General features: G+C 36.6%; 1 protein-coding gene across 2 annotated transcripts in view; it reads left to right on the forward strand.

Moving 5' to 3' along the window:
• LOC145984969 (putative E3 ubiquitin-protein ligase HERC1) overlaps nucleotides 1-13,207 on the forward strand; it is a 309,625-nt gene that overhangs the window by 86,172 nt on the left and 210,246 nt on the right. For both annotated transcript variants that reach the window (XM_083118420.1, XM_083118421.1), the window contains exons 23-26: nucleotides 2,506-2,695; nucleotides 6,488-6,655; nucleotides 8,296-8,497; nucleotides 10,048-10,261. In XM_083118420.1, coding sequence (XP_082974546.1) covers nucleotides 2,506-2,695; nucleotides 6,488-6,655; nucleotides 8,296-8,497; nucleotides 10,048-10,261 — 774 coding nt within the window. The remainder of the gene's footprint in view (nucleotides 1-2,505; nucleotides 2,696-6,487; nucleotides 6,656-8,295; nucleotides 8,498-10,047; nucleotides 10,262-13,207) is intronic.

A 13,207-nucleotide genomic window follows, 5' to 3' on the forward strand; every position in this document is an offset into this window, starting at 1 on the left:
CTGTCCTACAGCATCGTTTTTGGATTATACGAGGGAGGGACTTAATACGAAAAATTGTGTTTAAGTGCAAAGAATGTTTTAAGGAAACACGGTTGACAGCAACTCAACTCATGGGTAGTTTGCCAGCCCCTCGCATCAATCCAGGCCGAGTATTTGCAAATACAGGTGTAGATTACTGCGGCCCATTTTCAATGAAGAGTTGCCAACTCAGGTCTTCAAAAATCACCAAAGGATACGTCGCTCTTTTCGTGTGTCTTGCAACCAAAGCAATTCACTTGGAAGCGGTAAATGATGCATCAACGCCTACATTCATTGCTGCATTACGTAGGTTTGTGGCCAGACGTGGTAAACCTAACCAGATCTTCAGCGATTGCGGAACGAACTTCGTAGGGGCAAACAGAGAATTGAAAAAGCTACTTCAATTCATGCGACAAAATGAGCACGTCCAATCGGTGTCAGATGTTACGGCCTCTCAAGGCATACAATGGAATTTCAATCCACCGGGAGCAGCACACTGGGGTGGAGTATGGGAAATTTCAGTGAAGGCAGTGAAATATCACTTGAAAAGAGTTATGGGCTCAACATTACTCACTTATGAGCAATTCATCACGTTATTGACACAAATAGAGGCGTGTCTTAACTCGAGGCCATTGACGGAGTTAAGTAGTGATCCAAATGACCTAACGGCACTCACGCCAGGACACTTCTTAACCGGTGATTCGTTACTGGCTGTACCACAAACAGACTTTACGACATCCACGTCAAATTGTTTGTCTAAGTGGCATTTGATCCAAAAAATGATGCAACATTTTTGGAAACGGTGGGCAACAGAGTACTTGTCCAGACTCCAGCAGCGGCCCAAATGGATGGAGAAGAAGGAAAATCTACAGATAGGAGATCTGGTGTTGTTGAAAGAATCTACCCCTCCACAGCAATGGAAGCTAGGAAGAGTAGTGAAAGTTCATCCAGGACCAGACAAGTTAGTACGATCCGTGACAGTGCGAACAGCTGATGGGCAATACAGACGTCCAATTGTGAAACTTGCTCCCCTCCCCTATTCTAAGGAGACATAAGTGTACTACATTGAAATTATTGATTGTGGTTGAAATTAATATTTTAACGGGGGGGAGTGTGTTCGGTGAACAATGTATATAATTAGTGTTTTTATCTTGTTTTCCATTTTTGTGTATATGTGTGAGTTATTCATGTGTGAAGTGCGTGCGAGTAAAGAAACTGCGGAACCTCCCGCATACTTGATTACAGGAACTTACACCCACAAGTAAATTCGGGAACGTCCCAAGAGTTGAGCCAGGCGCTTAGTTTGGGCGTTGCCACGAGAAAAGAACAGTCGTCATCAGAGAGTCGTCGTAAAAGGAACCTTGTCACACACGCGCGGTTACAAGTGCGCTGTAGAGACAGTCTACAGCCGAATAGACAGTCCTCGGTGTATATTGTTTAGATATTGTATAGTCCTTCGTATATGTGTATTATAGACATTAAATGTATGTATATATCGTCTTTGTGCGTCTGTTACTTAACCAGACACCGTGCGGGAACCGACGCATTTAGGATAATTCGGGCCAGGGTGGAGTTCAGCCAATTAGCCAATGTAGTGCGGGGCTTTCTGGAAACTGACACTCAACAGAAAGCAAGAAGTGCCGTTTTCCCTTCCTGTCCCTCAAGGGAGGTATGGCAAATGCAAGTTGTACCCTGCCTCTCCTCTCCCTGCCTTCCACTGACCATGCCTCTTCGCTCCCTCCTCTCGCACGAAAGCCTAACATCTGGAAGTTCAAGGTCGTGTGTTGAATGAAAGAGCTTCGAAAGCAAGAAAAAGGAGGGAGAACACTCGTGGTCAACAGAACAGGTTTTTGCTAAATTTTAAGACATCGTCACGGCTCTGAAAGCTTATAAAGCGGGAAACGGGAGTTAGAGCAAACGTAAAATCAAGGTGAATGTCAATGTCCTATTTATTATTTAACATGGCCTTTTGCCGGGGCCTGACTGGATGAACGTATTAAGCGGGAAAATGTGTAATGTGGGAACATAAAATTGGGGTTTCACTGTACTCATTTATCTGCAAAACTGGTTTTAAGATGTTCTTACAAATTAGTTTCATGGATTAGTGAGTACTTCTTTTCAGTGTAATAATCTGCTACTGCATCTTTCTTTGCCCAATCCCTAGTACTTCTTTGAATTTGGAGACTAATTCAGATTATATTGACAATTAGAAATTTTTAATTATTTAAACTCGAATGTATTTGTAAAATTGCTGATAATTTATAATATAAATGTAATGAACATTAGTGTGGAAAACTTTAGTAATGAAACACTTAATGCACAACTAATTGCAATAAAAATCAGGGAATCATTTCCCAAAGTCAGGATCAGGATGGGATTTTTTTTCTGATCTGCTACTGACATTTTCAATTTATGCACATCCCTACCTTTGAAATTATCCTAATAATTCTTAATGAACAATTATATTTATTTTTCGTTTAATTTCAGTAAATCACCTGAAGAAAGAAGTGCAGCAAATACTGCCCATTCCTTTATCAGTTGTTATGTACTGCACTTTGTCTGTGATGAACCAGGTGAAAGACAAGTGCTAAGTGCATCTGGTGACCAAGCTGTTGGTTGGTGCACAGATCCTGTTAAGCTGTCATTTGCAATGGATCAACAACAGAAGAGAGCTGAGGTAATTATTATCTAAAGTAGATATGAATTTTTAAAGCAAATAATTCACCTTGCATTTGTGAATTCACATGAATTTCAATCTTGAGAGTTTGCGACCAAGTGGCATGTTATATTAAGGGTCGACTGGACCTTTGACAACCGTCTGGGTGATTTTTTTCAAAATTTCCTCTACATTTGAAAAACCGCTGTGATATTCCAAAATCTGAGAAATTACATCAGCTTAGAATTCCTTGTAGAGCATTCACATGCATTTTTGTGTAATTTGCTTTCACTGTTATCTAGATATTCTCAATAATTTATTAGACTTATGTAATCACGAAACTATTTTTCGAATGTAGAGGAAGATTTCAAAAAAATCGCCCAGCCAGCTGCCAAAGGTCCAGTCGAGCCTTAAGGGTGTTTACCAGTCTGGAAAAATTAGGGAATTTTATTTTCTGGAAAAATCAACGTTTTTGTAGTAGTGTAGTAAAAGTAGCTTTTGAAGAGGGGAAAGAATAGGACAAGCAAGAAACTTTACATTTGTTGTGGACAAACTACTTCAGTTGTATCTACTGTGTATTACTGGTAGTTACAGTAGAGATATTATATGAAATGCCCTAGGGAAAGAGGTCATTTTTTAGAAACCCTTATGAAGCTCTTGGTATTTACCACTTTCGTGTTACAATTTTTAGGGGTGTTTGTTAAATGGTTATCTGTATTAATATATTACCAAATTATACTATAATTATGTAGTATTATTTACACTGTAGTTGATATGAATTGTTCTAGAAAATAAATTCTTCGTTAATCATTAGTCACTACCAGTGGCGTAGCGTTATAGTACGCCCATACGCCCACCGTTCCCTGATTTAGAATATCAAAAATACGTAAATGCTGTAAATATAAAGTAAATCTTGACTAATTTCATATATGTTTGACCTTCATGGCACTATAATAGCTATTTTTCGCGATCCGCTTTCAACGCTCCACTAACAACTCTCGTTCCAGCATTGTTTTCAATGCCTTTCCTGCCTGGACGCCGGGCAGGTTCAGCATAAAGAACTCCATATTCCTTGCTGACTTCCTGGAGGGAAAGCTTGGACAGGCTTTTATCTCTACAGCACGTGTGCAAATGCTCTCTCGTACGCCAGCATATGGAGCAGAGGGCTACGGTGATTGGTTCATGTGACCCTTCCTGCCTTCTGAAGCAGACGACAGCGGTAGAATTCCTACCCGGTTCTTCGCACTCGTGCCACTCGTGCTATGTGATGCTACAATATGCAATATTGACTGACGTAACTCAAACTCAAATATACCATTTCTTAATGACCATTGCATTGTATAATTTATCGCACGAACAGCGATGTGTATTAAAAACTAAAAGATCAACACAGTTTTTGTAAAATAAGTGGGTGAAGTCCTCGTGGTAGAAGTTCAGCCTGTGCCTGCTCTACCACTTAACCCGCAAAACTATTCTTTTTTTATTATTATTATTTTTTCGTTAGTATCTAACTGCTTAATATTGTGTCAATGGAAATGTTTAGCATTCATTTGAAAAAAACTTAACATCAAATGGTCTGTGGACAAAATTATTTTAAAATGTTTATCACCATTCCAAGATGCAATAAACAGTGGTCTGAATTACTAACCGGCACTGTTATGTCAGTGGAGTGTACGATAGTTGCATCATTCACCCACCTCCGTGTCAGTGTGTTTTGCACAGAGTGCCAAGACGACAAAGGTCCCTTTTTCGAATCCTGGCATTAGAACGGGTGTTCTTTATGAGTGTCCCTTCATCAACTTCATAAATATCATCACTCATATTCATATTCGCTATTAACCAAAAGTGGTAGAAAAGCGAAGTAAAATAAACCAAATCAATCAGTAGTTGGATCGCCCACAACAATGACGTCTACTGTTATTCAGAGGCACTTGTGATTCAGGTAGGTTTTCTAATGACTTGCGTAATGACCGAAAAGTATAAAACACCAGAATTCAAAACATTTGTGGCATCTCATTTTCTAGCTAAAACATGCATAGATGATGTTTTATTGAAAATCCAGCTGACTTCAGACAAATAAACAATACCTGTGGTGACTAATTCCATAAGTAAATTATTAAGCAAAAAAGGGCCGACCCTTCCTTCGGACTTGGCGTTCCAACCCGAAATGACCATGCTACGCCACTGGTCACTACCTGGCATGTATCACATTAAAGTTCATCCATGATACTTAACTTGCTTCCTTCCCCCTACACAACAATAATTACATATGAACTTGGTTATGTGGAATTCTAAGTGTGAGTGTTTACCTAAAATATACATACTGACCTTCTTACCTTTACATTAATTGCTCTAATGGATTGGTCATGAAATTCTGGCAATGTTAGAAAATTTTGTTTTTACGAAATTGTAGAGATACCCTGACATGTAAACTTGACCTAGCATAGCATATCAAGGAAAGCATTTATATGTAGTATAACATTGTCTATAAAGCCAGAATTCTACTATTAATTTTGTTGTTATCATTTCTCTCTCTCTCTCTCTCTCTCTCTCTCTCTCTCTCTCTTCTCTTCTCTCTCTCTCTCTCTCTTCTCTCTCTCTCTCTTCTCTCTCTCTTTCCCCCCCCCCCTCTCTCTCTCTCTCTCTCTTCCCCTCTCCCTCCCTCTTGATGAGGACTTGAGTCCAGTGTCTGGCATACCGTGCCATTGCTATACCAACTTAGTTACCGAGCCAGCGTTGGTTTCATCTGATTTTTGGCTTCTACTGTTTTACTTTTGTAGAATTGTCTATGCCAGTGCTACTGCCATGCTTATAATTTCCCAGAATGGAGATGTATATATATTAGGGATGGGCCGATATGAAATTTTGGCCGATACCGATAAAGTACCGATATAAAATTTACCGATACCGATAACCGATATTCTACCGATCCGATATAAAATTAGAAATGGTCCTTGATGAACATGAAATGTTAATTGATCTCCTTAATAAATGTGTGTTTCGAGGTGACCACAGTGCAAAAGAAGTTGAATATTTAGACATTTACTTTTTTAGAAAGAAGGGCATGGAGATTATCCATAAAAATTACAACAAAATGGCAGAATTTTACACTAAATTATAAGATATTTATCGATATATCGGATCGGTAAAATAATCGGTAATTTTACCGATAAACCGATACACCGATATGCCTATATCGGCCGATACCGATAGAGTACTGATTAATCGGTCCCATCCCTAATATATATGTAGGCTTAAATTTCTACAAAGTACATCTCCCGGGTGTGCCAAACTAGAATGATAGTGTCTTAAATCTCCCAGCTTAAACATTATCAGTGTGTCAAAATCAACAGATCCAGTTTCACCTACACTGACAATTCCACACAGGAAAAATTGTGAAAAATCAGTCAGAACCAGAGCTGGCTTGGTGGTTCAGCTGTTAGAGCAATGGCACAGTATGCCAGAGACCCAGGTTCGTAGTTGAGCCTGTATTTTGTACTTAAATTTCTATAAAATATATAATTGAAAGTAATACATAATATTCACTTATTTGTAAAAGAAGAAAATAACAATTCTGCATTGGTTGTGAAGAACATTTTTAAACATCAGTTGATTGTTGTTTTAGCAGGTAAGTGGGAACTAACACTGCAATTATGAACTGAGTCAATGTAAGATATCCAGTTGTGATTTGCTCTATACTTTATAAATCTATGTGAAATTGTCAAAAATAGTAGCAGCTCTAGACTTGGAACTAGCTAAATATCTTGTGATGTAGTTTGCATGATTTAAGTTATTTTTCTCCTGCTTTTGTAGTCACGGTTGGAGGCACTTAACCAAATACTAGAGCTTCTTTCAACTTCCAAGAACCTGCTACAGAAAGAAGAACCTGTGCTTAGTGCTGTTCCAGATACGTCTCCAAAAAGCATTGATTCTTCAAGCTCTCTTGATAGTGATTTATCTTGCACAACTTTATTGAGCTGTGTAAGTATATTTTTCTTGGCATGAATAAATTTCCCTTCATGAATTAAGTAATGATAATGGTATAAGATTGATTACTTTTGCAACCTCAAAGAATTTAATTGTGAAAAGTACAACTTTTAAACATAAAGATATCCATAAATATACCTGGTCTTCTCCAGATGGTAAAACTCATTGTAATATAATTAAGCCTTGTTTCCATATTAAAACCAAAAAGTTTAGTTCTTCGTCTGAGGAAGACCCTGATACAGGGTCGAAATGTTACGTGTTAAGTGTTTTTATCTTGATAAACTGCCTTGGTCAGCAACTTTTTGGTGGTAAAACTCATAATCAGATAGATCATATTCTCATTGATAAGAGAAGGCATACTAGTATAATTGACGTTCTTACACATAGATGATGTAGACTTATTAAGGGATGATATAAATACAATTAAGAATAATGCTAAAATATTTTTCAAAATTGCTAAAGAGATAGGTTTGGAAGTTAACAAAGAGAAAACTAAACATATGCTTACAGGCCGAAACCAAGTGTTAGGTAATAACCAAAATCTAATTATTGATAACAACTCGTTTGAACCAGTTTCCAAATTCAAATACTTAGGAGTAATATTAACAGTATTTGAAAATAAGATCCTTATGAAAATATTTGGACCTAAAAGGGATGAGGAGACAGGTGAGTGGAGAAAGTTACATAATTTAGAACTACATAATTTGTATTCATGTCCAGATATTATTAGAATAATTAAATCATGAAGACTTAGGTGGGCAGGCCATGTGGCACGAATTGGAGATGAAAGAAGAGTTCACAGGATTCTTGTTGGGAAACCTGATGGTAAGAGACCTGTAGGAAGGCCAAGACGAAGATAGAGGGACAACGTTGAGATGGATTTAAAGGAAACCGGTAGGGATGGAAAAAAGTATATAGATCTTGCTCAAGATAGGGACAGATGGAAGGCCTGTGTTGCTGCAGCCATGAACCTTCGGGTTTAAGAAGGCTAGAGAGTGAGTGAGTTAGTTGAATAAATTTCCATACCTCATATCATCAATGTATTAAATAAAATCTTAAAAATCCGCTATATACCTCAATTTGTTATGTCAGTAGGCAGCCATGTAATGGACACCTTTCCTCTCTAAATCATTTTAACTCTATACTTTTATTGTAACATAAGATTTTTTTCTTCTCGTAAAGAAGGTTGACAGTTATTGCTTTAAAATGTTAACAGTTTCCATGTCACATTTTCATTCGAGCATATCCTTGTGAATAGATGTTACTCATTAAAGATCTTTAAATCATGAGCAAACAAAGTCAGATATGCAGTGTGTTTTTGCTAAATTGTGACATGTGAATGTTAACACATAAGTTACAGTAGAACTAAGTGCCTTACCTTAGTTGCTGTTACATTGTAATCAAGAGGTCAAGATAATTCCTGGCGGAGGCACATTGCACAGTGGTTCAGAATCCACTTTATACTGTAAATCTACTCGAGATAAGTTTAAACAAGTGGACTTGAAACCAAGTTTCAAAAACTTTGCCATCACAAATTAACTTTGTGTAACATATTTCATATTTACTATTTTAAGAATATATTTTGAGTTCATTTGGTAATGTTAAATTGGTTTCATGTATTGAAACTCTTTCAGGTTCATCAGCAACTGTTAGCTGGATGTTTTGGTCTTGGGTGTTTAGCTGGGGAAGACAGCACTCTCCTTCATCATTACTTGGATGGGATACGAGCAGCCCAGAAATCCATACAGCTTCAGATTCAGAATTCTGTTCATCGCATATACTCATTAATGGTTGCTTCATTGGCACAGAATGAGAAGGAAGCCTGTATTGTCAATGGTACTTAATTATTGATATTGTTACTATACTCTGAAAAATAATATATACAAGTAATGCTGTGATAAAGCCATTACCAATGTTCAAATTCTGGCCAAAATTGTCATCAGTTTCAGAATCTTTATTCCAACATGATTTTCTTGCCCATACTGCAGTAAAACGCAAATGCATATCTATGTTACAGGGATTGAGATCCACTACTTGAAGTGGCTGATAAAATGCAGCATCATGTATGAGCCATCAGTCATAAAAGTTAAAGAAGTATGGATGAGGATGGTGGATACTTCTGTGGCATGTTTTCCCATTTTGTTCGTGGTGTTGGGTGTTTCCAAGAGAGGCCCATCATCTGCCTTTATGGACCTTCTGTTACTTGTAGAGTTGCACCGATATCCATACTGATGCTTAGTGATGAATTCAAGGAGTGGCCTCGGGGGACCCACTCTGGAAATAGAAAAGTTCCTCCCGAAAATTTTAGTAACATGTCAGAGCATTTACACTTAATTTAATTGCATATAAGACAGTTTAGTTTATAGACACCTAATCGCCGCTACTGTGTGCATACATTTTTAAACAACAAAAACAACATGTAACAAACACAAGTGAACGAAACACTGCAGAAAACAATATGTTAAGTTTTCACCAATATCATTAGAAATGGAAAACGTAAATTTAGGGAAAAGCATGTGTCTGCATTAAATTACATATCTCAACAACGCCTGACTTTAAAGGCACGAAACAAAAACCAATCTCTATAGGAAATCATAAGCTATGAATTTGGTTCAGTGACTTTCAGACGTAAATTACATAGTTTCTTACATATTTGCGTTTTTTTGTCGGAAACCAACTTTTATGCTAATTCTAAAAACTAAAGAAAATATATGAATCTTTGTAAACCCCGCGACAGGTTAAGTTTGCAGCAGGTTCTATGTATTAATCCACGCAAGAATGGCGATCAGCACTTCCCGTGCCACTTTTGCCTCAAGCTCCGAGCTGTTCATATCACAGACAGTGAGAAAATTGGCAGTATTGCAGCGGAACTATATTCTGCGTGCACGTTTGCGTCTACATATGCAAAACGTTTGCTGCAAACTTAACCTATCGTGGGGCTTAATTCAATTAAGATTTATGGTAGCTGTACCAAACAAAAAACATAATTTAGCAAATTTTTTGCTCTTTCATTTTGGTTATCTTTACTTTTTGTGCACAATGCACCGTTTTTGAGGTATTATAATTTTTTAGATTTTAAGTTTAATGTTTGCCACCATTTTCCAAGATGGGGGATTTTCCCCAAGCAGTTGGATTTTTAATGTATAATTCACTATATCATTCTGCACAATCTGGCACAAAAAAACATTGTGTTGCAACATTTCTGGGTGAAATCGTTTATTTCCTCTACTATTATCTCATTTATTGATCCACTCTGGTACAGTGCTTGTTGATTAATTATTATGAATTCATAATTTCATTTTCTTACATTAACATAAAAAAACCCAAATATTTTATATAGAATTATCTACTAGAAACCTGCTTAACTGAATATTTGTATTTTTCAGGCAATCGGCACCATCTGCAAATACTGACAGTTTTTATACTAAGCGTTCGCTACCAGCCAGCAGATATTGCTTTGACTGTTTCTTGTGGTCTTCTTCCAATACTTTCCCAGCTGTGTTCAGGCAGTTTTATACAAGCCCCAGTGTGTGCTGGAAGCTCCTCTGTGTTAGCATTAGCGAGTATGAGGCTACTGCACATCTTGGCTATCAGCTGTGGGTAGGTATACTTTGTAAACAAATAGTCTGAACATTAGCTTTACCAGAGTAAGTAAAAATGAAGATAACTTAGTTTTACATAGCTTATGCATTGTGTCAACATAATTTATTTATTATATGAACTGGCTAATACTGTCACCGTGTAATCAAGGGATCTAAACTTCGATTCATGGCGACGAGGGCACTTAAGTTCCTGATTTAAGCTGTTGGTCCATTTCCAATTAGCCTGTTTGACTTAGGGCAGGTCTGAACTGTGACATCAGGCAAAATCCTGGTGTGCCTTTTCAGCACCCTTCATAAGTCTGACACATTTGGTACCTTTTTGTTCTTATTGTTCACAATTGGTCGTCACAGATATAGCATTGTAGATGGAAATGGAAACTTTCTGTTTTGTCCCATGCAGAGCCATAGCAAGCGGGAGGGGGAGTTGCCTTGGGCAGTGAGGCAAAGGGGCACCAAACGAGGTAAAAGCGAAAAAGCTGTAAAAGTAAATATCAGGGAACTCAGTGAAAATATTGGCACCTTATTAAATTGATATTATCAGTTTTGAAGAAGGATTAGTACATCTTTTCTCCCTTCACTTGCATTTTATCTATGTCTGTACATCACGTCAAGCTTATATGCAGTTATTACTTAAAGCAGTTATTATGTATGATATGCTAGTGATGGTTATCAAGTAATGACTAATAGTACTCTATGTGCATGGGTATTTTGAAATTGGAAATGGTCAAAATCGAAAGTACACATTAGATTGAATCTTTGGGATTAATTGAAGGTCTCAGGTGTTAAACATGGCAAGTGACATTTTGGTCATATTGGAGTTACAACAATGTGCATCGTGTAGATCACCGTAAATGGAGTTGAATCATACTCGAAGTGTTTTCGTTTCGTCAACAGATGACAGAGCTAGACGTGTTGGAATTTATGGTATCTACCAATTGTTTCATGTAAAGGATGGTAAGTAGCAAAGATGGTGGCGAAACGGCTGTTACTGAATTGCAACATGTCTCAGAAAGTTCATGAGTAATGAGGCAACAGCAAAGATGAGAACGAGTTAGAAAGTGTATATGATTCCCATAATGACCCGGAAAATGTACCACCGACTAAGAATGAGGAGAATGAAGAGTTTGCCAATCAAAAATGCGACTAAAACTGTGTATGGCCACGTACATTCTATTTCATGTAAAACGTGGTATCTACTGTAGATACCATTGTTTACATGCAGCAGTGCTCATAATGGCAGTTTCGAATTAAATTTCTCTCTCGTACCTGGATGTGAACTGCGATATAGTAGAGAAGAGCACATACTTTTCTTCTACTAGATATAAATAACCATAGTCACAGAAATTTTGTTAATTTTTATTTGGGTATGAGCATTTAAGGCTGCTTTAAGATACCATGCCTTACAAGCAACGTCAAAAATGTATTAAACTTAAGGAATATGTAATTTGATTTAAATCATATAAATTATTTGGAACAGTTTAGTTTTTTTATAAAATATTTCATTCATAAATCTGTAATGCGCATTTTAAAAGTTATAATATTTTTTTTGGCAGACCTAAAAAGTATTTGTAATTTAATTAACTTTTGTATTTATGATATGTGTGACTTTGATGAAAGCAAATTATTTTATTGTTGATATTGCAAATATGTCTTCTTCTTGGTTTGAAATTATAACTATTTTAATCCATAAGAGCAAAATATAAGTGAAAACTATTAAAAACTTAAGCCCTGTGTACATTTGAAATCATTCTTTACAAACATGTCAAGTTAAAGAAAAATACAAGGTCATAATTGTGTCTTCATTGATTTGCTTCATTTTACTTAGCGTCTTGTGTCACTTTTGGCTTATTTGCAAAGACGAGTGATGATTTGATGAAATTGATGAATAAGAACAAAAACATCCATGCCCAGGCCGGGATTCGAAACAGGACCCCTGGCATCGTTGTGCAAATTCCTAACCACTCAGCCACGTGGGCCGGTAATTGTTGTCTTGAAGATAGAGATTTAAACTAGAGATGGCCTTTTCGAAAAAAATGTTTTTCAATTATCGAAAATGAAATTTTTCGAAAAAAAATGTATTTATCGAGATAAAAATCGTTTTTCGTTTATAAAAAAAAACTCGTTTTTCGTTTATCGAAAAAAAATCGTTTTTAGCTTTCTTGTTTTTCGAAAAAATGTCGTTTTTTGAAGAAAAAAAGTTTTTAGTTTTTCGAAAAAATATCGTATTTTGAAAAAAAATCGTTTTTTGAAAGAAAAATCGTTATTTGTTTATCGAAAATAAAATTGTTTTTTGAAAAAAGTTTCATTTTTCATTTATCGAATTGTTTTGTTTTTCAAAAAAAATCTTCTTTCGAAAAGGAATAGTTTTTTGTTTTTCGAAAAAAATTCGTATTTAAAAGAAATCGTTTTTCGAAAAAAAATGTTTTTTGAAAAAAGTAGTTTTGAGGAAAAGATTCTTTTTCGAAAAAAAATAGTTTTTCGAAAAAAAAGTCGTTTTTTATTTTTTGCTTTTTTGCTTCCGAAATGTTTTTCGTACTTCCACTTTTCATTTTCGAAGAAATGATTTTTAGATTTTTGAAAGAAAGAGGCCATCCCTATTTTATGTATAAATTCCTTATTGAATCACAAAAATCTAATATTGCCATTGTATGCAATTTGGATAGTCTACGTAACACAGCTTTGTATGAAGAGGGGCTTGTGAATTGTATTCTGCTTGGCATGCTGAGGTAATAAATGGAGCCTCTGTGTGTGTGTGTGTGTGTGTGTGTGTGTGTGTGTGTGTGTGTGTGTGTGTGTGTGTGTGTGTGTGTGTGTGTGTGTGTGTGTGTGTGTGTGTGTGTGTGTGTGTGTGTGTGTGTGTGTGTGTGTGTGTGTGTGTGTGTGTGTGTGTGTGTGTGTGTGTGTGTGTGTGTGTGTGTGTGTGTGTGTGTGTGTGTGTGTGTGT

Source organism: Lepisma saccharinum, chromosome 3 (genome assembly GCF_977018435.1).
Source record: "Lepisma saccharinum chromosome 3, izLepSacc3.1, whole genome shotgun sequence".
Taxonomy (NCBI): domain Eukaryota; kingdom Metazoa; phylum Arthropoda; class Insecta; order Zygentoma; family Lepismatidae; genus Lepisma; species Lepisma saccharinum.